At 44.9% G+C, this 27,309-nt stretch overlaps 1 protein-coding gene across 6 annotated transcripts in view; it reads right to left on the bottom strand.

Annotated features, from left to right (window-relative positions):
* The window catches only part of CSNK1G1 (casein kinase 1 gamma 1), a 205,392-nt gene that overhangs the window by 86,587 nt on the left and 91,496 nt on the right, over positions 1-27,309 (bottom strand). For all 6 annotated transcript variants that reach the window (XM_029065562.2, XM_029065566.2, XM_029065567.2 and 3 more), the window contains exons 3-4: positions 7,398-7,438; positions 1,462-1,531 (exon numbers count right to left, since the gene is read on the bottom strand). In XM_029065562.2, the coding sequence (XP_028921395.1) occupies positions 1,462-1,531; positions 7,398-7,438 (111 nt within the window). The remainder of the gene's footprint in view (positions 1-1,461; positions 1,532-7,397; positions 7,439-27,309) is intronic.

Here is a 27,309-nt window from a genome sequence, read left to right as displayed (position 1 = left end):
TGTGCAGAGCACCGCGCTAAGCGCTTGGGAGAGTACAACACCATAATGTTGGCAGATAGGTTCCCTTTCCACAGTGAGCTTACAGTCTAGAGGGTCTGAAATCTGAGGGTTCAGAGTGGGGGAAAGGAGGCGGGGAAGGAAGAGAGGGATTGGAGTGAGAGGGGGCTGGGTGATGGTTGTTGGGAAGAAGTGGAGGCGGGCTCTGGGCCAAGGGTCCAGGGGCTGAGGGACAAAGAGTCGGTGAGGGCCGAAAAACACAATGATGTGGACCACTGGGGAGCAAGGAGAAGCCACCCTGGGCCCGTGGCCTTTGGGAAGACCTCGCTGGCTTGACTGGGAGGTCACCTTGGCCATCCCGCCCCACCACATGGCACACTTCCAACCTTCCACTTCTAATTATCGCCTCTGTCAGTGTCACTCAGGAACTAAAAAACAGCCCTGGCAGTACTGGGGAGAGATGCGGCTTCTCCTTATATGCAGCCAATCTGGAGAATCAATCAATCAGCGGCACTTATTGAGTGCTTGCTATGTGCAGAGCACTGTACTATGCACTTGGGAGAGTACCATACAAAAGAATGAGCGGAGAGGTTCCCTGCCCGAAACGAGCTTACAGTCTAGATAATGCAGGAGGTTCCCTGCCCTGGTCAGAGTCAGGAGAAGGCACCAGGCACCATTTCTAGGCATCCAAAGCATCAAAACGGACTGACAGCTAATTGGATTGACTGGGGAGTTGTAGTGTCGGGTTAGAGAACAGTCATTTAAGAAATGACAGCTTCCAGGGTTCCCACTGACAGTTCTTCTGAAGTGATTAATGTGACTTTAAATGGAAAAAGTCTCCCGTCCAGAAGTCATCACAGACGTTGTGTGGCTACCTCTCTTGTACATTACTTAGGACAGACTGAAAAGATGCAGTGGTATTCTCGGTGTGTTCTGCAGGTCTTTAAAATAGATCCAGCCTTCATGGGTCATGAATATGATGACTTGCAGTTCCACACCCATTTTCTTCATTTGCAACTGAAAAACCAAACTCAGCTGCAGATATTTTAGGCAGCCCGAAACATACCTGGGTTATCAGGTTCAATCAATCAATGATATTTATCGAGTGCGTATATGTGCAGAGCACTATATTGAGCTCTTGGTAGAGTACGATAAAACAGAGTTAACAGACACGTTCCCTGTCCACGAGGAGCTTAAAGTCTAGAGGGTTCTGTGGATACCCCAACAGCATCATCTCTCATAACAGTCAAAGTGCTCATCTATTAAATTATTACTCCAAGCAACAATCCTCTCAATACTGGGGCCGGGGGTGCTGACTGGATTTGTTTGTTAACACAACTTGGCCAGGGTAGACATTTAGATTTGCTAAAAGTATAAACCTGCAGCGTTTCCTGCCTAGTACAAATTTTTCAGGCTTTAGGCCAAAGCACACGCTAGGCAGAGGAAAAAAATGTCTCAACTTACCTGCATTGCCGAGCTGCTTATAAAACCGGTATTCTAAATGAAGCTGTGGGGCACGTGATTTTATTGGTTCCTGCAACCCAAGAGAAGAAATTATCATCAAATTTAGACACAAATGGATCTTTTCAGAGTTAGGACATATATTATTCATTATCAATGTGCTACGAAAACGCAGCTGAAGATTTTATGCCAGTCGGAATTACAGCGTTTGCTTTCCCTGGTGAGGATTTGAGAAGATAGATTTAAGAGGAACACTGTCTTCTTGAAACCCCAAAGATTAGAGGGGCACAACAGGTCTCAGCCCAGACACCCTCATACAGAAATGTGAGCCAGATTTGAGCCGAGGGGCCCCCTGCTCCCTTTATCCCTTCACACTCTTAGGCTTGGAGGACAAACCATGGTCTCTAGCAAAGGAGAGGAATCCGAAGCCCACTCAGCATACATACCTGAAAATCCCTGTGCTTTTACTGTAACAATAAGGCACCCTTCTCCCCCGAAACATTCACGCGACTGCCCTCTTGAACCGACTGCCTGCCATGCTAGAACCCTCTGCTGAAATTCAGCAGATCCTTGCTGGCATTTGCTTCTGTACTCATGCACTCACATCACTTGGTAGGGGGAAGGGAGGGAAGCTGTGAAATTAAATGCTGTGGAGAATCAAATGTTGTGTAATGTTGTGAAAACACACTTGAAATAAGTACCGTAAAACAAAGCTTTGTTCGGGACTCCAAAATTGGTACCTTCTGAAGCACTAAGAGATCAAATTGTCAGACACACACATACAAGTCTGCACAAAACTTTAGGGATTGGTCTCAGACTCTAGGTATGACAGTCTGTACAGGAGTCAACAAAAAGTAACCTTAAAATGGGAGTCTCCTTTGTGCAACTTCTTGTATTACAAATGAATATGGTATATATGCTGTTCAAAAGAACATGATGCTTAGGGACAATCTTTATGATCAGGTTCTACAGTTTAAAAAATGGTGAACTGAACGATATGTACTTGTTTTAAGTAAAAAAATCCACTGGAGAACTCTATTACCAGTTTCTACTAACCCAAGACCTTCATCTTCAAACTAGAGGTGAAAAGCACTTTGTTCTTGCACACTCGTTCTCTCTCTCTCTCTCACACACACACACAACTGAGAATCATAGGGTTGGAAGGGACTGTGAGAAGTCATCTAGACCACTCCCACTGGCTCTTGGCAGGGCTTCACTAAACCACAGTAGTCAGATGACTATCTTTCCTATTTTTAAGATGGGAAAGATGATTCCACAACTCCTCTTAATCCATGCCAATGTTTAACAAGTTTCAAAGTCAGGATGCTCTTCCTCTAGCTACCTCTGAATCCCAATTCTCTCCTTCTGCCCTCAGTAGAAGCACCTCGGCCTAGTGCAGAGAGACTGCAGGACAGAGAATCAGGAGGTGAGGCTTTTAATCCCGGCTCTGCCACCTGCCTGCTGTGTGATCTCAGGCGAGGTGCTTAGCTTTTTCTTGCCTCAGTTTCCTCATCTACAAAACGGATATCACATACGCGTTCTCTTCCCCCCACTGACCCCGAGCCCCATGTGGAACAGGCAGTAGGCCTAGTCTGATGGTCTCTTTCCAAGAGGGTACTACAAAGTCCTTGGCACACAGTGAACACTTAACAGATACCACAGTTTTGTTATTATTACCACTATCGTTAGTTATTGTTATTACTATTATTATAATGGCATTTGGTAAGCGCTTACTAAGTGCCGAGCACTGTTCTAGGCACTGGGGTAGATACAGGTAATCAGGTTGTCCCACGTGGGGCTCACAGTCTTAATCCCTATTTTCCAGATGAGGTAATAACCAGAGAGAAGTGAAGTTACTTGCCCAAGGCCACACAGCAGACAAGTGGCAGAGCTGGGATTAGAACCCACATCTTCTGACTCCCAAGCCTGGGCTCTTGCCACTAGGCCACACTGCTTCTGCTGGGATAAAGAACTCCAGCTGATCTCTAGCCCCTTTATAATGTCTACTCAATGCTTGAGCCCAGGGGGCTGACTCTGTTCAGAGTTTGGCAAGGCGCCATGGCCTGGAGCTGCCCACCAAAGGGCAAGAGGGAAGTGGGGTTTTGGTGAGAGGATTCAGAGCCAAACCCTGAGATCCCAGAGGGGACAAAACCCAGGCAACAACAGTGGGTCAGATACATCAAACTGGAAATTGAATCACGATTCACTCGCAGGAATTTCATATTAAATCCAGAGATTATCAGCTCCGTTCCTTTGCTTTAAGGCGGTTCCATCAAAGGCTTTCCAGGCAGCCGGGTGTATTTCCTACTCATAAAAAAGTCCAGGAAAGGAGAATCCACAACCTTCTTCAGTGGCTCACTTAATGGTGTTGAAAGTCACCTGGTTGGTTTTCAGGGATGGATGAAGTTCCTTGATGTAAAAGAAGAGGCTAAAGGGGAGCGTCAGTACAGCCCTCTCCTACACTCACAACCTCCATTCACATACAGAAGGATTAATCTCGAGGAATAGGCTCTGCTGCTAGGCCCTCCTGGGTTTCCTCATTAAAGAGCCAAAAAGGTACAAAGCTTGCTCGAATGAGAAATCACTAAGCTTTTAGAAGAGGCAAGCTAGCCGGTGATAATGACTACAGTCAAAATTGACCTAAGCCCAGTTTGAGCCAGATATTTCCAAGAAAAATGACTTATCTGGAGGCACGACTGGGTTTTGATGAACTTAGCAAGGAAATGAATTCAAAAGCCACAGATCCGCCACAAGCACTGTATGTTCTCCAGTTTTCCCACCTGGGACCCATTAATGGGAATGCTCTAGCCTCCTAGTGGGAGTGACCAAGATGGAAAAACCAAGGGGTGGGGGGAGAGAAAGTCCATTTAAAGCACACGCATTCCAAACTGGTTAATATCCGAAACGTTTTCGGCAGCGAATGCCACGCAGAGCGAGGGACCCAGGTCTTACTCATCCTGTGTGGCCAACACCCTTCAACATATGGATGCAATATTCTCTGCCAGCTGGAGCTTCCAGCTGCTTTTCCGGAATAGCCGTAGAGGGCAACCGGTAACATAGTCTGGGGGCAACCGAAATGGAGAGAGTGCCACAGAGGCACTCCAAAGAAGAGCATTTTGCTCCACAGTCAGAGCACTTCCACCCCCAAGGAGGCAGGTAGTGGAAAAAAAAATAATTTTAAAAAATATTGTTACGGCACCTCAAAGATCCATGGAAAAGTGGAGCTGTGGCAGCAGGCCCTTCCAGCATTTTTGTGCCAGATGCCGACTGCATTCCCAGCACAGGGCTGGCCATTTGCCAGAATCACAGACCCTCTGGAACATGAAAGCCTGAGCTGACAACAGACGGCCACCTTGTAGGGGTGTAATGCTTAAGGCAAATTTTGCTGTTTCACTGGAAAGAATTCAATTACCACCCTCATGCCTCCCAAGGAGAGCCCAATTCCAACAGCAAGACCACAGGGCTATGCGCTATATTGAGATTCCTTATTATTTCTTAATTCAATATGCATTTGGTATGGGAACAAGGCATTAAGGCATTCTAAAGCCTAGGGCGCTATGAAAATCTCTTTGGGCTTCCTTGCCATCTGCGACACTGCCCACAACAAAAGCTGAGTGAAATGAAAGCAGGGTGCAATCATTCGTCTTTTCAGCTCAAGTATTCAGAGGGCTAAAACTTTAACTAAACTCTTAACCTGGGCGTTTCTCTTGGTGTGGACCCCACAAGAGAAAGCTTGCTTAGAACTAAGGAGGAGGTGGAACATTCAAGGAACATGAGGATTATTTTTACCATCTGGGTAGAATTTAGAATTCTGCTCTATTTTTCTCTTTTCTTGCCTTATATTGTGAGCCTCAAGAGGGACCACGTTTAATTCCTACCTCTGTATTTTCTCCCAGCGCTTACTACAGTATTCTGCTCCCAGAAAGCGCTGAAGAAATATGACTACTACTTAGACCAAATGGCCAGGGATCAATTCCTTATTAACTAGGAAGCAAAACACTGATTGAAAGAGAGGAAGGAAAAAAAAAAAGCTTAAAAAAATCCAAGCCACAAACCCTTCGTAAACTGTGCAAAACCCACAGAAAGCCATTCTAAATGGTTACAGTCCTGGGCTAAAAGGGAAGAGAGATTTGTAGCTTCTGTCACAGCAGCAGCAAAGATACCCCGGTCTCCCTTAACCTCTACAGCTAAGTTGGAAAGAGAAACCCAATTGGCAAGAGATGAAAGGTTCTTCAAGGGGGCTCAGGAAAGAGGGGGAAAAAAAAAAGAGCAGACAACCCCCGCTCCTGAATCTTGACTCGCGACCAGATACAAGAGACCTGGAGAAAGCCGACAGAAATCCCAGAGAGTGATGAGGAGCTTTACATAGTTAATGCATTCCACCCTCCCTGCTCCCTTCCCCAAAGTGAATCCAATGAAGCAGCAGAGAAGGAGGAAACATTTTGTTCCATGGAAGCCACATGCCACCAGCCCACCACCCAGCCTACTTCCCCGCACAGTGCCACTCTGCTACTGTCAGTTCTGCCTGCCTCCCCCATGGATTTCCAGCCTGGGAGACTTAGAGGGAACCAACACCACAGCAAAGTAAAACACAATGAGAGGCAAGACATCCCAGTGAAGGAAAACATTCTCCTCCTAAGAATCCTGTCCTAGTGCCTTTTTTCATTTCCAGCGCCCATGCCTCTGCCTAACAATAAACCTAGAAGCTGCTTCGAAAACCATGGAAACTTGTTAGTATTTATGGGAATCTGCATTCTAATCTCAGCTCTGCCACTTATCTGCTGTAATAATAATAATCACTATTAATAATTATATTTGTTAAGCGCTTACAATGTGCCAAGCACTGTACTAAGCGCTGGGGTGGATACAAACAAATCAGGTGGGAGACAGTCCCTATCCCTTATGGGGATCACAGTCTCAATCCCCATTTGACAGACGAGGTAACTGAGGCCCAGAGAGGTGAAGTGACTTGCTCAAGATCACAGAGCATGGAGTAGTCGATAGAGCACGGGCCTGGGAGTCAGAAGGTTGTGGGTTCTAATCCCAGATCCAACGCTTGTCTGCTTTGTGACTTCACAGAGAAATGAAGTGATTTGCCCAGGGTCACACATTGAGACTGTGAGCCCCACCTGGGCCAGGGACTGTGTCCAATCCAAGTTGCTTGAATCCATCCCAGCGCTTAGTACAGTGCTTGGCACAGAATAAGCGCTTAGTAAATAACTTATAAAAAAAATTTGATTGTCCAATTCCAAAGGGTTAAGCCTAGAAATGGCTCCCAGTTTCCCATGAGTTGGCCACCGGGAGTTGAGCGGACGTCTTAGGAAAGCTTCCTCTGACATTATCACTATCCCTACTCCTTAACTGATTTTTGAAAATGGTATTTGTTAAGTGATGACTATGTGCCAGGCACTGTAGTAAGCTTTATTTTTATTACCAGTCACTTATAGGATCTGGAAAAGGGATGACTTTCTGCTTGCAACAGTAGCAGGCAAGAATGCGGCCACAACCAAACATATTACAGACAGGGTAATAACCTAACTCTGATCTCCTGCCTCATGTCGTTCCCACAGAACATTGGAAAATAGGAGAAGCTGCAGGCCTTCTATATAACTGCAGTTAAAGTGAAACCACTCCAGGCTCTTTTCCTATTCTCCTAAATAATAAACCCTGGATCCTTCCCTTCATGTCTATACCACAATAGTGAGATATCTCACAACCCCTATGGGGAAATTTATAAAAAAGAAGCCCAGAACCCCCAGGAGGAAGGCTGAGAGGAAAGAGTAGGAGAGATTTGGGAAGGGGGGGAGGGGGAGGGAGGGAAGGAGGATGAGAGAGTCTGGATGGGAAGGAAAGAGCAAGGGTGTGGGGAGAGGGAAGGAGGAAAATCTAGCAAGGGGCAATACGACAAACTTACTATACAGTTTAAATACTTTACTCACCAGTTTGATTGCTACATATTCATTGGTGTAGAGATTCTTGCCTAGGGACAAAGCAGAACATATATATTTTAGTGATGTTTGTTCTGGTGGAATTTAACTGAAACTTTAGCTTATAAGGTCGTGAGAAAGGCCATATTCTCAATGCTGTCCACATATATGAAATATGACTTATAAAGGCAAAGATAAACAGAGCTCTAGTATATCCAGAAAGAACAAACACATCTTGGGAATTTGTGTAGAGTTGTTTTTGCTAAGCACACATCAGTTTTTGTAATCCAATCTTCCAGCCAAACAATAGCACTTGAACAAGACCACGCAGGATGAGAGAACTGTGTGTATGCATGGGGGCGGGGGGAGAAGGACTCAGTGGATCAAGCATCAGTATTTCAAGCACTCAGAAGTTTTAAACCCTGGCAGAAATTACAATCCTTCACATCCTTCCAAAAATACTGACAATCGGGGATTTTCCATCAGTCTGCTTACGACCCCACAAGCAGCGACCCACATCTGGGCCAGAGCTAATAAACCCTTATCTGACAAATCCATTACTGTGATTTCTGATAAAAAACAATTGCTTGATACAGGGCTTCTACAGCGTGGCCTAGTGGAGAGAGCACGGCCCGGGAGTCAGAGGGACCTAGGTCCTAATCCGGCTCCGCCACTTGTCCGCCAGGAGACCTTGGGCAAGTCATTTAATTTATCTGTGCTTCAGGTGCCTCAACTGCAAAATGGGGATTAAGACTGTGAGCTCCATGTGGGAAAGGGACTGGGTCCAAACCAATTTGCTCGTATCCACCCCAGAGCTTAGTATGCCGCTTGGCACACAGTAAGTGCTCGACAAATACCATAATCATAATAATGATAATACTATAGGGAAATTATGCTTACAAAATGACTAACTGGAACCAAAAAACTTCCTGCTAGACTGTAAGCTCATGATGGGCATGGAATGTGTCAGCTAATTCTGTTGTATTGTATTCTCCCAAGCGCTTAGTAAAGTGCCCTAACATAGTAAGTGCTCTAAAAGTACACTGACTGATACTCTCTAGTGGCTGAAACATAGCCGATACCTCATCTGCGTTCCTGACAGATGAAACCAGAAAATGCTTTGGTGGCCATGGCCAGAAGGGGTTTGAGGGAAAGGTGATTGGATGAGTCCAAGGAAGGAGAGAAAGGAAGGGCAGAGAGAAAGAGAGACAGCCTTGCTGTTCCTCACAACCTCTTGGGCCCTCTCCCACTGGGAGGGTAACGGGGTGTTTGTTAATTAGTGAGAAACGTCTGCATGTGCACGGGAACTTCTGATAACCGACTAACATTCTGACTGTGTTATACAGTAGAAACTGATCAGTCGTCTTTACTGAGAGCTTACTATGTGCAGGGCATGGTACTAGGTGTTTGGAAGAGTACAATATAACAGAGTTGGTAGACATGCTCCCTGCTCACAACAATCTTACAGCCTAGAGACTATAGAAACTGATATTTAGACATACACCAGGATTCACACTGTTCACAAGTTCCTCGAAAATGTGGGTGAACTGTGTACCATCATATTATGGGCTATATTTTCCCACAGGTTTTAAGTATCATTTGTTATTTTCCCACCCTAGTTAGGGGGATCATGTCTGCCAATCCTCTGTACTGCCCTCTCCCAAACACTTAGTACAGTGCTTTGTACTCAATAAATACCACCGATTAATTGATTTTCCTGTTCTGGACACACAACTGTGCCTTAAAGGTAATTAATTAAAAAATCCACAGTAGATTTCTCCTTGCTGACCCTCTCCCTTCATCCTTTTCCCTTTACTATTCCCTCCCCTCCCAAGATTGTGGGATGGATTGAGGAGATGATGTATATCTCTCTATCACCCAACCCCACCCTCCCACCCACTCCACACCCCAGGCTAGTGATCCAGATCCACATCTGTTGGGAGTATGATGAGGGTGAGTTTATCAGTGCATTCTGAATAAAAAACCGTGTCACTTTTTTTAGGGTTTGGAATTTTTTTGTTTTAATGAGAGATTTGGGGGGGCAAGGGAAAAGTTGAACTAGAAGTTCAGAAAATGGGGAGCAATACTGCTAGATAAATGCAAGATGGAAACTGAATGGCAGGAGAGGAAGAGCAGGAGGAGGCGAAAAATGAATTCCCTGCGCTGAATGGACAAAAAGTTAGGCGGGGCTTTCAGATCCTGGGCTACATGAGCAATTATTGTGTGCTGTTTTTCCACACTTCATGCACTATAATCATTTGGAACTGGGGGCATACATAAACTGAGACAAAGATTGCAGAGAAAATTCATATTACTGAATGAAGAAAGTGCACTGCTTTGATTCAAGTACCTTTGATAGGCTCATTGCTAGGAAAGCTGACGGACAATAATTTTAACATACTTAAACCCATAACCAAGAAAATGCTTTTTCTCATATATTCTTCTCTCACAATCATCAGTCAATGGGTACTTACTGAACATCCAAGGTCTTGGAAAAGAGGTTTACAAAGACACAGTTAACGGCTTTCAAAAAGTTTCTAAACTATTGCGACAGGAAATACAGGCAAGGAAGACAGTTGAAAACTGGGTCCTAGATTGTGCTGGTGATTAGAGAACGGCTCTGGGTTAATCAGAGCAAGCTTCCTGTTGGAGGTGGGCCTTAAATTGAGATTTTTTTTTTTAAGGAGGGGTGTGGTGTGGCAGGGGAGATCAGGGAATTTATTGTATAAGGGCCAGTTTGGGAAAAAGCTTGGTGACGGTAGGCTGTTTGCAAGGGCGTTCGATAATGCAAGCTCGGTTAGACTGGCAAGTGTATGTCAGAGAAAGTAGGGCCATTGGAGAGGAGCACATACAGTAGTAATGGGGATATATGTTAGGCGCTTACTTTGTGCCAAGCACTAGGGTAGTTACAAAATAATCAGGTCCCACATGGAGCTCACAGTCTAAGTCAGAGAGAGAGAGCAGGTACTGAATCCCCATTTTGCAGATGAAGGCAGGTGAAGTGACTTGCCCAAGGTCACGCAGTAGACAAGTGGTGAACCCAGGTCCTCTGACTCCCAGGCCCAAGTTCTTTCCACTAAGCCAAGCTGTTTCTTATGGAGAGGCTCATGGATGAAAAGCTTTAAAGGTAGCTTTCAAATGTCGGTGTGATGTTTTAGCAGAGAGGATTTATGCGACCTTGAGCAATCCGCTACCTCTTTGTGCCTCAGTGTCTTCATCTGTAAAAAGGGAAATAGGATATCTGCTCTAGTTTTCTCTTAGATTATGAGCCCTGTTTGGGAAAGGAACTGTGTCAATCTGATTATCCTGTCTCCACCCCAGCAAATAGCACTGAATTGGCACACAGAATGTGCTTAATAAATATAATTGTTTATCATTATTCTATTTGGCTTCACAAACTGATTCCATGAGACATTCAGATAATTTTGCTTTTTAATAATAATAATAGTAAAATTTATTAAACACTTACTATGTGCGAGCACTGTTGTAAGTGCTGGGGTAGTTACAAGGTTATCAAGTGGGACAATCTGTCCCACATGCGGCTCACAGCCTGGATTGGAGGGACTGGGATTTAATCTCCATTTTATCGATGAAGAAACTGTGGCACAGAAGTTAAATGATTCGCCCAAGGTCACACAGCAGACAAGTGGCAGAGCTGGGATGAGCACCCAGGTCCTCTGATTCCCAGGCCAGTGTTCTTTCCACTAGGCCATGCTGCTTTTCTTTGTTATTTTCCATGTTTCTGATCCTCTCTATTGCCTGGCTCTCCAAGTTTTCTAAGGTTTGTTTCTCCCCCATTCCTCTCTTCTCGACTTCCCCTTTTCTGTTAGTGGCCCTTCCTTCTCCCTTCTTTATGCCCATCTCTCCCGCCAATCCATCTCTTCTTCATTTTCTTCCTAGGGAGACTGGGGAAGGAAGGGGATACTTTGGACTCATTTCAACTGAAGAAACAAGATCAGGACTCCTCTGACTCCCATCCTCCTCCTCCTCTTCCTCTGTTTCTCTTCCTTCCTGCCAGTGCTACAGTACCCGGAGCCTGCATTGGCATGGGGCATGTTGAGACAAGTGAAGCAAATTACTTGCCAAGGTTTCTACTCAATAAAGCTGAAAGTATATATGTATATTTTATTCCAGCTGAAGAAAAATGTAGGTTCTTATTTCAGAATAGGTGAAGTAACCCCACTTGTGGCAAAGCCTAGAAAATAGTGGGGACCTAAATGAAATACAGGTTCTTTCATGGTAGTGCATTCTTCCAAGGGCTTAATATAGTGCTCTGCACACAATAAGCACTCAATAAATACCACTGATTGACAGATTGAGAATCTGGAAAAAGAATTTCCTTTTTCCTCTTCTCTCATTCCACTCTGTCGGCCAGACTTGCTCCCTTTATTCACCCCTCTCTCAGTTCCACAGCACTTATATACATATCCACAATTCATTTACTTATATTAATATGTCTTTCTCCCCCACGGACTCTTAAGCTCACTGTAGGCAGGGAACGTTTCCACCAATTCTGCTGTACTGTACTCTCCCAAGTGCTTAGTACAGTGCTCTGCACACAGTAAGTGCTCAGTTGATTGATTGAGAACCTGGAAAAAGAATTTCCTCTTTTTCCTCGTGTCCCACTCCCTTCTGCGTCTCCCAGCCTTGCTCCCTTTATTCACCCTTCCCTCAGCCCCACGGCACAGATGGAGTACATATCCACTATATCGTGGATATTTATATTTATTTATATTCGTGTCTGTCTCCCCTCCTAGACTGTAAGCTTGTTGTGGGCAGGAAACCTGTTTTCTAACTCTGTTGTATTGGACTCCCCCAAGTGCTTAGTAGAGTGCTCTGCTGTACACGGTAAGCATACCACTGACTGACATAAGTTTAGGATCAAAACACTGTGAGGGTCTTTCAGACAAGACCTTGACTGTGCTGCATAAATATTATAGATTTAAATCACTGCTGAAATAGACAAGATCTGCCCTACTGTCCTTGGGCTGAATATTTAGCAACTGGCTAAAAACCAAGAACCTAACCTTTCTCTTGTGAAATGAGTCACCCTATAAAAGTTTAAAATGCAAATGTATATAGGGTTCTTCCCTAGGTACAAGTGCTTTAATGTGCTGGTAACAAGCAGCAGAGTTTCCATCTCGCTCTTCTAGTTTAATCCCTAAAGCTAGCCAATATGGAAGACAAGAGAAAACCTGATCACTCCTAACCACTCAGGACTGGTACGGCTCTGCCTCTGGTCTCTAGAGAAATCTCAGTAATTTTTTTAAATGTAATTAAAATTTTTATTTAATATTTGTAGCATGTTATTTTAAATGCCTGAATGAGAAATCTGTGTCTGATTTCAAAGTATTCTGGCACATGACAAACCTGAACAAGGTTGCCTTTTCCCTTTAAATGTAAAAGCCTATTTAGTTAATAAAATTTAGTTATGCTGCTTATTTTAATGGAAAAGCTCAACCTGTCCTCCCATTCACCTTCTTGGAGTAAATTTCTAACTGGGGCTGTCAGACATCGAATCAAAGCAACAACCTAATCAATCAGCTCTCCCTTTCCTTGCACAATCCCCTCACCTCACCCACCTCGCACTACATCCCAGCCCTCACATTTTACTCATCTAGTGTCAACCTACTCACTGTGCTTTCATCTCATCTATGTCGCCGCCGACCATTTGGCCACGTCCACCCTGCCTGGAATTCCCTCCCCCTTCACATACAAGAGACCACGACTCTCCCCATCTCCAAAGCCCTCCTCAATTCCTAACTCTTCCAAGAAAGCTTCCCTGACTAACCTCTCATTTCTCCATCCTATTCACCCTTCTTGTTGCGATTGTTAGGCCTCTGATATCCCACCCCCTACCTGATTTCCACAGCCCTTAGGTCACACCCCCCTCCATCTGTAATATCTGTTTTCCCCATGATATCATATGATCTTTATGAGCAGGGATCTTGCACTCTACAAAGTGTTTGGTACATGCTCTGCACACAAGAAATAAACAATGAATAAATAAAAAACACTCAGTACCATTGTTTAATTGATATCCCCAGCAATTAGTACAGTGCTCTGCACCCGATAAATAATCAATAAATAAATAACACTCAGTACCAATGTTTAATTGATAACAGTGAAAAATTTTTAGAAGCAGCATGACTTACTGGATAAAGCCCGGGCCTGGGAGTCGGAGGACCTGGGTTCTAACCCTGGCTCTGCCACCTGTCTGTGTGACCTTGGGCAAGTCACTTCCCTTCCTCTGTGCCTCAGTTACCTTATCTTTCAAACGGGGACTAAAAATGTGAGTCCCATATGGGACTGACCTGATTAGCTTGTCTCTACCCTAGGGCTTACTACAGTGCTCTGCACATAGTAAGCATTCAATAAATACTACTGATTGATCGATCTACCCCAGCGCTTAGTACAGTGCCTGGCGCATAGTAAGCGCTTAAAATATACGACAAAAAAAATCCATTCTCTCTAGCTCCCAAGTCCTCTATCGCCCTTTTACCAAAGGAAAGCCTTTATTTCCTCTAGGAATTGACAAGTGTGCCAGCCCTTGAACCATTAGTTAATAAAAAGGTCCCTCTGCTTTTCCTCTGGTAGGGGTGACACAACTGCAGGAAGAGTCTCCCAGGAGACACTCAATGCCTCTTCACGCTCTCTGGGGCTTGGCTGTTTGAAGAGATTTGAAGAGGAAGGTTACCACTTGTTCAGTATTCACAAGGCCAGACCCAAAAAATAAAAAATCCCAAGTGGGTTTTCAAGTGCCTGAACTATTCAGCTCTACTTCTCTCTCCCAAGCCCCACTAAACCTAGAAGGAACTAAAAAAAAAAACCTACTAGCCCTCACAGGTGAATTTTTCCCCCAAATTTTGATACCCAAAAAGGGCAGAGTGTAGCTGATTCTTAATAAGGCCTTACTGCATGGATGCTTAGGTAATTTTTCCTATGTGGTGCTCAGATTAGTTCATCTGCCTGCCAGGGGGCAAATGCATCATTAAAACTGAATAGACTGCCTCAGGAAGCAGCCATGTGGAAGTCTAGACAATCCCTCAGCCACTACCCAGAACAACGTGCACTACTCGAAAAATTGTGCTCTGGAAGAATTTAATTACCAAGATGCAGAGTTGGAATCTCTGCCCACTTAAAATGAATGACCATTTCAGCTAAAAAAAAAATATCAATAATTGTGAGAAAGGCAAGGCCTTTAATGGACAGAAAAATACCAACGAAGAGATGGCACGTCCCCAAGCACTCAAGGCTTTTAGTATCTGTTTCACAAAATCCACAAACCCTTTCCAATCTAACTTCCTGGCTATGGGGCCTTTTATTGTTAATGGACAGGAAACTGTATTACATAGTAGCTTGCGTAGCTTTACCTCTAAACTCAGCTATTTCTAAGCAGCAGTTCTGGATTAGATGCTATACATAAGATGCACAAAACGAAGACTTCCTGCCTCACTCTGTCACCCACCGGGAGATCATTTACCGTCAGTCTCATTGAAGTCAGGGTCTTTCAGAGAACTGGTTGTTCTCAAATCCACATTTACAAAGGGATGCATTTTCAGGGTCCCACTAGGTTTAGCAAAACCTCATGCTGAAAGGTTTTCCTGTACACAGAAAGTGAAATCACTGTACATCTACAACCACTTTCCAGCACTTTAATATAATAAAACAAGTTTAGATAAAAATTGAGGCTGTGTAATATACTATGACTGATTATATGTTTTAGGTGACCGTTTAAGACAAACTGGTCAAGCTCCTCGCTTCCCTTTCCTCTCCCACCCACTCCCAGGGAGGGCCGATTAGAAGCTGGCAAGTTTGTGGCAGGTTATGTGACGTTGTGTGTTGGGAGAAGGTGCTGTGTCACTGGATTTTTAAAAATAATAATAATTGTTAGTATTTGTTAAGCACTACGTGCCGAACACATAGTAAGCACTGGGGTAGATACCGGGTAATCAGGTTGTCCCACGTGAGGCTCACAATCTTAATCCCCATTTTACAGATGAGGTAACTAAAGCACCCAGAAGTTAAGTGACTAGGTATTTTAAATGCTTCCATGTGCCGGGCACTGTTCTAAGCACTGGGGTAGATACAAGTTAATCAGGCTGGACAGTCCATGTCCCACGTGGGGTTTCTGGTCTTAATCCCCCTTTTACACATGAAGTAACTGAAGCACAGAGGAAGTAAAACGACTTGTCCAAGGTCACAGAGCAGACAAGTGGATCCCAGGCCTGTGCTCTAACCGCTAGGCCAATACCAGAATAATAATAATAATAATAATTGCAAAGCTAATAATAATTCTGGTATTCGTTAAGCGCTTACCATATGCCAGGAACTGCACTAAGTGCTGGGGTGGATACGAGCAAATCTCAATCCTCATTTTATAGATGAGGTAACTGAGGCACAGAGAAGTGAAGTGACTTGCCCAAGGTCACACAGTGTACAAATAGCGGAGCCGGGATTAACACCCATGACCTTCTGCCTCCCAGACCTGGGCTCTATCCACTGTGCCATTCTGCACTGTACAGGCAGTTCTGTCATAATGTGTATTTTCATTAAGCATTTTGGCTAGAGTGCCATTAGGGAATATGTGGATGTTCTTCATTCGTTCATTCATTCAATCGTATTTACTGAGCGCTTACTGTGTGTAGAGCACTGTACTAAACGCTTATAATAACATTGATGGTATTGGTTAAGTGCTTAATATGTGCCAAGGACTGTTCTAAGTCCTGGGGGAGATACAAAGTTATCAGGCTGTCCCAGGTGGGGCTCACAGTATTACTTCCCATTTTCAGATGAGGTAACTGAGGCACAGAGAAGTGATCCGCCCAAAGTCACACAGCTGACAAGTGGCAGAGTCGGAATTAGAACCCAAGACTTCTGATTCCCAAGCCCGGGCTTTTGCCACTAAGCCACCACCAGCCCAACTGGACAGAGCGTAATGGACTGTCAGTAAGAAACAGGGGCGCACGGCCGCAGGGGGCCAATCACGTTCTCCCCCACTCCCCGCAGCACTTATGTATATATGTATATATTCTATTAATTTATATTGATGCCTGTTTACTTGTTTTGATGTCTGCCTTCCCTGCTCTAGATTGTGAGCCTGGTGTGGCCAGGGATTGCCTCTCTTTATTGCTGTATTGTACTTTCTAAGCGCTTAATATAGTGCCCTGCACACAGTAAGCACCCAATAAATACAACTGAATGAATGAACGAGTAAGAGTTAAAACATGAGTTTTGTTTAAGGCAGAGTTTTGCAAAAATACAAATCCCACAGTATATGAGAAATGAGGGTTTAATGTCCTACCTAAAAATTTAAATTTAAAAAAGCAGAGCACTGGATTAAAAGTCCCTTCTGATTTTCTTTTTAAACACAGGTAAATACAGTGGCGAATAAAATAATTAAATAGCAAAAAGACTCTCTAAAAGGAATCTCTAATTTGCTCAGGGTTGTTTAAAAGCTACCAGCGGGCTAGGACTGATGTGTGACCACCGGGGCATGGGCCTGAGAGCCAGAGGGTTCTAAGTTCTAATCCTCACTCCGCCATATGTCTTCTGTGCGACCCTGGGCAAGTCACTTATCTTCTCTGGGCCTCAGTTACCTCATCTGTAAAATGGGGATTAAGAGTGTGAGCCCTAGGCAGGACATGGACTGGGTCCAACATGATCAACTTGTATCTACCCCGGCTTTTAGAAAAGTGCTTGGGCCATAGTAAACACTTGACAAGTATAATAATAATAATTATAGTAATGATAAGCTCAGTGATCTTTAAATAAAAATAAAAGTTGGTATTTGTTAAGCGCTTACTATGTGCAGAGCACTGTTCTAGGCGCTGGGGTAGATACAGGGTAACCAGGTTGTCAAACGTGAGGCTCACAGTTAATCCTCATTGTCCAGATGAGGTAACTGAGGCACAGAGAAGTGAAGTGACTTGCCCACAGTCACACAGCTGACAAGTGGCAGAGCCGGGATTCAAACCCATGACCTCTGACTGGTCGTATTGCTGGTGGTAAAGTGACCAGGTTTCCGGTCTCCTAAATGGGTTGGGAATGGGGCCTAAAAGGAGCAGAGCCGAAGAAAAACCAGAGCGAAAGGAAGGGAAGAGGAAGCACCTCTGGCGGCCAGGCGTGTATTAGTAGTTTGGGGTCTCTGCGGTTGGCTGTACCCCGACTCACGGGCCCGGCAGCTGCGGCGGTAAACCCTAGACCTCGGCCCCAACCCCATTCACTCATTCAATAGTATTTATTGAGCGCTTACTATGTGCAGAGTACTGTACTAAGCACCTGGAATGGACAATTTGGCAACAGATAGACATAATCCCTACCCATTGATGGGCTCACGGTCTAATCGGGGGAGACGGACGGATTAAAACAAGACAACTTAATCGCGATAAATAGAATCAAGGGGATGGACACCTCTTTAACAAAATAAATAGGGTACTAAAAATATATACAAATGAGCACAGTGCTGAGGGGAAGGGAAGGGAGGGGGGAGGAGAAGAGGGAAAGGGGGGGAAAGGGAGTTTAATGAAGGGGGGAAGAGAGGCAGCAGAGGGCAAAGGGGAAGCTCAGTCTGGGAAGACCTCTTGGAGGAGGTGAACTCCAGAACTGTCTCTTGGCTCTCTCCTCGGCAGCAGTCAGAGCCCCACCTCTTCAGTGGCTGGTTGGCTGGCTACCTCCGCCCCACACCCACCGGAAAGCCCAGGCAGCCTTGAGCTGCTGAGAGTAACTTTCTAGTATTTTAAACGCCGCTGTCAGAGGGCACAGGAAGAATGTGCGGTTTCAACTTAAGTTTCTCAAACCATGTACCCCTGAATGGCAAGGGGTGTGTGGGGGTGGTGGAGGGTGGGGAATGAGGGGGGAGTGGGTGGGAAGACAGAGAAAGAGAGAGCAATTGTTTGTTTCTAAGAAACAACATTCCTACAAAGGGCAGCGGGTAGGTCCTGAAGCTTTGCGACTGTCCCGCGAAAATCACAGTTGAGTCGCTTCAGGTTAAAATGTTAAAAATGAAACGGCCAGCAGAAGTCCATGTTCTTATAACTCCTGAAAACTGAAGACTTCTCTGAAGTCTTCAGTTAATACGATTCCTTAGCTATGCCCCCTCACAATGAGATTGAGTGCAGAACTGCAAATATCGGATTGGACTGGGAGGAAACAATAATACCTGGGGTATTTGTGAAGCATTTTCTGAGTCAAGCACTTTTACTAAGCACCTGGGTATTTATAAGATAATTAGGTCCACACAGTCCCTGTCCCACATGAGGCTCACAGTCTAAGTAGTAGTAAACTGCAAGTGTGTGATTGCAAGTAAACTGAAAATATTGCACTGGATTGTGAGGCAGAAAAACAGGAAGCTACAGAACAGCCCAAATAAATTCAGGCTAGTCACTTAGCTGCTCTATTTCTCAAAAGCTGCATCTCAGAAATGGGGATGATTCCTGCCACCTCAAAGACAGCATGGATGATGCAATGAGGCCTAGTGGATAGAGCACAGGCCTAGGGATCAGAAGGCCCTGGGTTCTAATCCCAGCTCTGCCACTTGTCTGCTCTGTGACCTTGGGAGAGTCACTTCACTTCTCTGAGACTCAGTTATCTCACCTGTAAAGTGGAGATTAAGACTGTTAGCCCCACCCAGGACACGGACTGTGTCCAACCTGATTATCTGGCATTTACCCCAGTGCTTACTACAGCTCCTGGACACAGTAGGCACTTAAAAAAATACCATTTAAAAAAGGAAGATATGATCTGAAAATTTAATAACAGTCACACAGAAGGTAATAATAATAATGTTGGCATTTGTTAAGTGCTTATTATGTGCAGGGCACTGTTCTAAGCGCTGGGGTCAATACATGGGAATCAGGTTGTCCCACGTGGGGCTCACAGTCTTAATCCCCATTTTACAGATGAGGTAACTGAAGCACAGAGAAGTTAAGTGACTTGCCCACAGTCACACAGCTGACAAGTGGCGGAGCTGGGATTCAAACCCATGACCTCTGACACCCAAGCCCGGGCTCTTTCCACTGAGCCACGCTGCTTCCAAGGTAGGTGGAAGAGTCAGGATTAGAACCTAGGTCCTCTGACTCCGGGCCCGTGCTGCTGTCACTAGGCCATGCTGCTTCTCTTCTGCAAGACTATCCAGACAAAACCTATCACGGGGAGTATTTCGAGTAAAAAGAAGCCCACGAAAATAACACATAATATTACTATTTTTAATGAAATACAACCAATCAGCTCCAGTCGAAGAAAGTACGCACTAAAAGCTTCAGGATTGCACTTGCTCATAGAGTCTACTCAAGTCCAACTAGTCAACTTCACTGGAAACTTCAAAATTGTGCTTTCACTTTTCACCAGCCATACAGTTTTCAAAGTGCTGACATTTTTTTTCTTGCTCACTTTTTGGAGTAAACCACAATGAACTCACTTCCACCATTTATAGTCACTACCTCACAGCTTTCTGGGAAAGGACAGTTGCTTACCATCAAAGAGGACCTGGTCAATGTAGGCTGACGATTAAATGAACTAAGTTCCCTGTGTACAATCTTTCAACCGACTTATTTGCTAAAACTCGAACAGTATTCTGTGGCCTGTAACTTTCTCCTCTCTCTGCTAATGGGGCATGAAAGTGTTATTACTATTATTATAACATAGCTAACATAATAGATATTATAATGTGATATAATATAACGGCATATAGTGTACTATGATGTGATGTATTATATGTCACATATTATAATACATTATGTAAATATAACTTAAATAATAGAATCTATAATAATAATAATAATGGCATTTGTTAAGCGCTCACTATGTGCAAAGCACTGTTCTAATCGCTGGGGGGATACAAAGTGATCAGGTTGTCCCACGTGGGGCTCACAGTCTTCAGCCCCATTTTTACAGATGAGATAGGCTCAGAGAAGTGAAGTGACTTGCCCAAAGTCACACAGCTGACAATGGGTGGAGCTGGGATTAGAACCCACAACCTCTGACTCCCAAGCCCGGGCTCTTTCCACTGAGCCACACTGCTTTGTACTAGGGTCTGAGGTAGATACAAGATAATCAGGCCTACGTAGGAAGGAGAAAAGGTACTGATTCCCCATTTTGCAGATGAGGGAACTGAGACACAGAATGGTTAAGTGACTCGTCCCCGGCCACACAGCAGGTTTGTGGCAGAGCTGGGATTACCACGCAGATCCTCTGACTCCCAGATCTGTGCTCGTTCCAATAAGCCATGCTGCTTCTTTTCTGCAAAAGCCCATCCGGACAAAACCTATCACATGGGTGGATTTCCTCAAGAGTTTCATTCTTGCAGAAGATCACCCTGGCATCGTAACTGGAAAATCTCAACAACTTCCCTTAAAAAACGGGAAATCTTTCATAGTAGCATTCGATTCAGTTCCTCCCCAAGAGTCGAGGCTGGCTTCAGGCACTCAGCCACCCTGGTGGGAGAAAATCTGCCACTGCCTCCCAATCCATCTCATGCCAATACTTCTGGCGGCCGGTGGAATGAAATGACATCATACGCACTGTATTGTGCAAGTCTGTCAGGGTCCAGTTGAACAGGGCGCCTCACCACAGGGACTTCTCACCCCCACCAATACTGGTTCACACACCAATCCGGAGTCGGCTGGTGAGTTTATAGGATTTACCCTCCTGGGGGTTAACCTGGGGAAGCCACGTTAGAGGAGGTGGGTTTTCGGGAGGGCTCTGAGTATAAGGAGGGCTGTGGTGTGCCAGGTTTGGGGAAGAGGGGGTTTCAAGATAAGGGGAGAGTACTCTGCCCACAGATGAGTCAATAATCCCAGCCCAATAAAGATTAGGAGACACAGCCTTAAACTACACCAAAATTCCTGGATTCAGCTCCTTTGTACGTTACAGTCTTGTCTAGTATTACAGGTGAAAAAAAGGGAGTTATACGACTGAGTTGATCAATTTGGGAAACCCCTATTTTGTTCTTTGGCTATGGAGGGGACATTAAGTGATGAAACATCAAGTCAGAACTAAACACCCTGCAGGTTAAGCGTTGAGAAAAACAGAACCACCCTCGGAGCACAGGGCCACACGTCAAAAAACCATATGGATGGAAGAGTACACACAAACACATAGGGAAAAGGATGAAGAAGATGGAGTCATTATAAACAACGGACGAGCGTCGGTCAAGTCACGAAGATTCTGGGATCAAGAATTTAAATTCAGGCATTGATTTTAGTGCTTCCATCAGGTCACGTGTGTGCACTCTCATCCCTGACTAGGGATGTTCTGCTGGGGCAACGAGGGCAACAAGCGGGAAGGTGGGGAGGGGTACAGCACAATGCAAAGCATGCGCAATTATTTTAAGTGGGTTTTTATGCCCAGAGCAAAAGTCACCGCAACACAGTGCTAAAGCCAGGACCCAGCATCAAAGACCGCCGGGTGATTAATCATAATAACTGTAGCTTTTGTTAAGCGCTTACTATGAGCCAGGCACTGGACTAAGCGCTGGGGTACATACAAATAGTCAGGTGGGACACAGTCCCTGTCCTACATGGGGCTCACTGTCTTAATCCCCTTTTACAGTTGAGGTAACTGAGTCACAACGAAGTTAAGTGACTTGTTCGAGGTCACAGAGCAGACAAGTGGCAGAGCTGGTGGCGAGGGCAGCCACCATGGTCTTGTCCGCCCTTGTTAGCCAGCTGTCTGCAGGATTCCTACAGGGCCTGTCCCCCAAGAGAGATGCTTAAGATGGCTCTTCAGTCAGGAGCCTTCATAGTTGATGGCATCACCCAGGCAGGGATTCCCTTATTCCTGCCTCTCCCTCAATCCACCAAGGTGAGGTGTAGGTCTCACTACATAAATACACTTTGAGGAAAATGCCAGGGCCTGGAGCCAAGCAACCAAGGGCACACATTCAACAAGGGGCCAGGGAAACACACAAGGAGACGTACACATAAACCCAGGGATAGCTACAAAATGAGAGAGAGAGACATGGTGAGACAGAGAGCCCAAGAGGCAGACAGAAAGTTACAGAGGCAGCCAGGAAGGCAAAAAGGTAAAGAACAGACAGGGATCATAAGTAGAGGGTGAAAAATGGAAGACTGGGGAACAACTGAGATAAAGAGGAGGAAAACTGAAAAATAAATAGGATGGTATGAAGAGACAAAGACAAAAATCTCACGCATGCTTCAGAGCCCTGATAATAATTTCTGGAAGTAACCCTGTTTCTAAGGCACGCGCATACCTTTTTAGGGTGCTTAGTTTTTTAAAAATAACACTATGGTTTTCACACCATCTCTCTTGGAGGTAGGTAGAGGATATTTTACAAATGGTAAAGCAGGGGCCCAGAAGAGTTGAGATCTTCGCTTTGGGTCATCCAGCAAGTCATCGAAGGAAAAAAGAAGAAAAAAAAGGAATGCAGGCCCCTTCACTTCTTATCCATTACTAAAGTCACACTGCAGATTGTTGACATTAATTTTTAATCTTCCCACAGCATCAAATCTTCGGCCCTATAAATCACACTGATTTCCATTTTCACTTTCCACCGGCCAGAATTAATTATGACCCCAGTTCTAAGGTTGGAGAGCTCCTCCAATCACCTCTATAAACCCAGAAATTTTACAGTGAAATTCTTCTAGCCATCAAGCCAAGTTATCAAAGTACGAGAAGGCAAGTGTTCCATCTGTTGACTTTTTAAAACTGCCATCTTCGCGTACTGTTGTGACTTGGCCTATGAAGAGGTGAATGTGGGAAGGACTTTCCCTTTCTGTGATTCTCTGAGGAATAATGCCACAGAATAATAGCAGTGGTTGTAATAATGATAATAATATAAAAAAATTGTGGTATTTGTTAAGGGCTCACTATTGGGACAGGCACTGTACTAAGCGCTAGGGTTGTCTTCATCTTTGAAGCCGTCGAGTCGTTTCCGACCCATAGCGACCCCATGGACACTGTACTAAACGCTAAGGTAGAGACAAGATAATCGGATCCCACATGGGACTCGTGGTCTAAGTACTAGGGAGAAGAGGTACTGAATCCCCATTTTGCAGATAAGAGAACTGAGGCCCAGAGAATTGAAGTGACTTGTCCAAGGTCACAGAGTAGTCAAGTGGCCGAGCCAGGATTAGAATGCAGGTCCTCTGACTACCAGGCCCTTGCTCTTTCCAGTAGCCTGCGCTGCTGCTTTTCAGAGTAACAAACAACAACTTCCTAGAAAATTTGTCAAAAACTTGTCAAAAAATTTCAATCTAGAACTTGAATCTGAGCTCAACAGGAGGCGCAAACCAAGTTCCATACTTCCCAATGGAAATCCCACAAGTTTCACTATACTCATTTCAAATATAAATCTCTTGGAACAGAAAAAAAAATGTATAACCTAGGCACATTTTGGGACCTTGAGATTATTTTCTATATCTACCCTCACAATATCACTGATAGAAACACGCTTCCTTCTGCACAATTCAAGAAAGGCAGACGTCCGGGTAACCTGGGTCACCTTTGCAAGGGAGAAGAAAATGGAATCGAGCACTGCAAGCACTTCTATTATGTGTCAGCATCACAGAAAACATCTGAAGCCGTTACCTATTACTACCTCCTAACTGGTTTTCACTTTTCTCCACTTGTGTTATCTGACGGTCTATTTCGAGTCCTTTTAATACAAACCTACGGATTTCGTTTTTCCTGCATCATTTTCCTTGAAAACCTTATTCATGAGCCTCTCTCCTTCTCTTCTCATGCCTCCCCAGTACATCAGTGCCCCGGTGGTTAGGGGATGGGTATCGCTTTGTCTCCATGGCGACCGGCCTTCCCTCGCTCGCTCATGTGTTCATCTAACCTGGCTCTTCAGGCTCCATTCTCCCCCACGCAGCTTCATCCTCCAGTTCCATCCCCCCTACCCTCTTCGACAGCACTGATTTCAGATCACTGAGCTCCTTCCACCCACCAAGAAATCCGGCCAGTGCAATGACGCCTAACACCGCGATTATTTTTTGGCCCCCTTTTCAGGCAACATGACCTGGTCGAAAGCCACTTGAAGAGGATGATTTCACAGAAGAGTAAATTACGAGGAAGACAGTCCATGTGACAATACCCCCTTCGTCACCGTGCAACAATCTGCTTTTCCATGAATCATCTTCTTTAGAAATCTGACACCTGAATTTACAATGCTGACACTTCAAGCGGGGAAAGCTATTAATACTTGCATTTTATTTTAACACATCTCACCCTAGACAATATGGACCTGTACTCCTCCAGTTTCACATCTCACTGAGTTGTAATCAAGCTAGTGAGAGTTGAGAACCGGAATTTCCAATTTAACCTGAGGGGTGAGGGGCTCCTTGGGCTGAGGAGGGTAGAACAAGAAAAAGCAAGTTGTGTGCCCCCTTCACTTTAACCCCCGGCCCCAACTTTGGTCATAGAAAGACAGATTTTATTTTAGAAATTGGGGAGAGGCTGTCCCAGGACAGGCCCCATTGGTGCCCACTCACCATTAGGGGAATCATCTTTCAGAGTACGGTGTTGTCGTTTTACACATTTTAATCAAATAAAATAGGGAATATCAATCGATGATATTGATTAAGCACTTACTTTGTGCAGAACACTGCATTAAGTGCTTGGGAGAGTAGGATACAACAGAGTTGGTATAGACGATCCACAGATAAGAAGCAGCTTGGCCTAGGAGGGGCAACGTGGTCTAATGGATAGAGCACAGGCCTGGGAGTCAGGAGGATCTGGGTCCTAATCCCGATTCTGCCACTTGTGTGCTGTGTGACCTTGGGTAAGTCACTTCACTTCTCTGTGCCTCAGTTACCTCATCTGTAAAGTGGGGATTAAGACTGTGAAGTCCATGTGGGACAAGGACCATATCCAGCCCAATGAGCCAACCCCAATGCTCTGTACAATGCATGGAACAGAGTAAAAAGTTAATAAATACCATTTAAAAACAAGATCTATGTTCACCAGGATCTTACATACCAGAGGGGAAGAAAGGCATTAAAATAGATTACAGTATGTAAATGCTGAGGGACTGGGGGAGGGTGTGAATATCACAGTGCTTAAGGGGAAGAGGCCCAAGTGTATAGGCGATGCAGAAGGGAAGGCAAAAACACAAAAACACGGAAGTGAGGGCTTAGTCGAGGAAGGTCCTTTGAAGGAGATCAATCAATCAATTGTATTTTCTGAGCACTTAAAGTGTGCAGAACATAGTACTAAGCGCTTGGGAGGGTACAATATAATAGAGCTGGTAGATAACGTTCCTTGCCCACAATGGGCTTGCAGTCAAGAGGAGATCCGATTTTAGTAGGGCTTTGAAGAAGACGGGGAAAGAGGTGGTCCATCAGATATGAAGGGGGAGGGAGCATGAAGCCAGAGGTAGGATGTGTGCCGATGAATTGCAAGCACCTCCCATTCAAATTAATTCTCATTCCCACACTGGATCAAAGATAACCTGGAGTTTAAAATATGTACAGAGCCTCAAAAGCATATATGTTCTGCAGCAGCACAGTACTCTCACTGGCAGTGCAGATCTCTGGGTATCCTGGATCATTTCTACTTAGGTCCGGAAACAGAATTGCACGAAACAAGTAATAATAATGGTGGTATTTGTTAAGCGCTTACTATGTGCCAAGTACTGTTCTAAGTGCTGGGGGGGATACAAGGTGATCAGGTTGTCCCACGTGGGGCTCACAGTCTCCATCCCCATTTTACAGATGAGGTACCTGAGGCACAGAGAAGTGAAGTGACTCACCCAGCTGGCAAGCGGCGGAGCTGGGATTAGAACCCATGACCTCTGACTCCCAAGTCCGGGCTCTTTCCACCAAGCCATACTGCTTCTTCTGGAGACCTCAGTGATGGCGCAGGAAAGGCCCACCATGGCTGATGCCTGGTTTGACGACGTAGGTTCCCTCGAGAACAAGGAAAGATCGCAGCGCTATATGCCTATAAATGAACCATGAGCTGACCTGCTGATACCCTTCGCGCCGCTGACCAGGGCTCTCCCTGTCCAGACCACTTTCCCATAGAAAGGGATATGTCAATCAATCAATCCTATTTATTGAGCGATTACTTTGTGCCGAGCAGTGTACTGAGTGCTTGAGAGTACCATATAACAGAATTAGCAGATGTGATCCCTGTCCATAATGAGCTCAAGAGGGCAAGAGGAAAATCTGATAGCCTCCGAGAGGAGTGCGTGGGTTTACCACCTAACTCCAAAGATTTCTTTATTCCCCATCTACATTCACTCCCTTGGGGACCCCATTTGCCCCTACGGCTTCCACTGCCATCTCTACGAGGATAATTCCCAAATCGCCCTCTCCAGCCCTGACTTCTTCTCTACAGTCTTGCATTTCGTTCTGCTCCCAGGACATCTCTACCTGGATGCCCCGCTGACACCTCAAACTAAACAAGCACAAAATAGAACCCCTCATGTCCCCAAGCAAACCCAGCCCTCCCCCTGATTTTCCCATTACTGTAGACAACAACATCATCATCTCACAGGCACGTAACCTTGGCGTTATCCTCAAACTACATATTCAACGTCACCAAACCTTGTCAGTTCTCTTTTCACAACATCTCTAGAATCTGCCCTTTCCTCTCCTTCCAAATTACTACCACAGTGATTCAAGCACTTATAATAATGTTGGTATTTGTTAAGTACTTACTATGTGCAGAGCACTGTTCTAAGCGCTGGGGGAGATACAGGGTCATCAGGTTGTCCCACGTGAGGCTCACTGTTAATCCCCATTTTACAGATGAGGGAACTGAGGCACAGAGAAGTGAAGTGACTTGCCTAAAGTCACACAGCTGACAAGTGGCAGAGCTGGGATTCCAACCCATGACCTTATGTCCTGCCTTAATTAGTGCTCTGCACACAGTAGGAGCTCAATAAATACTACTGAATGAATGAATGACTGACTTCCCAACCCTTGTCTCTCCCTACTCCAGTCCTTACCTCACTCTG

This window comes from Ornithorhynchus anatinus, chromosome 5 (assembly GCF_004115215.2).
Source record: "Ornithorhynchus anatinus isolate Pmale09 chromosome 5, mOrnAna1.pri.v4, whole genome shotgun sequence".
NCBI lineage: Eukaryota > Metazoa > Chordata > Mammalia > Monotremata > Ornithorhynchidae > Ornithorhynchus > Ornithorhynchus anatinus.
The sequence above is the reverse complement of the archived record's forward strand: the minus strand, read 5'-3'. Positions and strand labels throughout refer to the sequence as shown.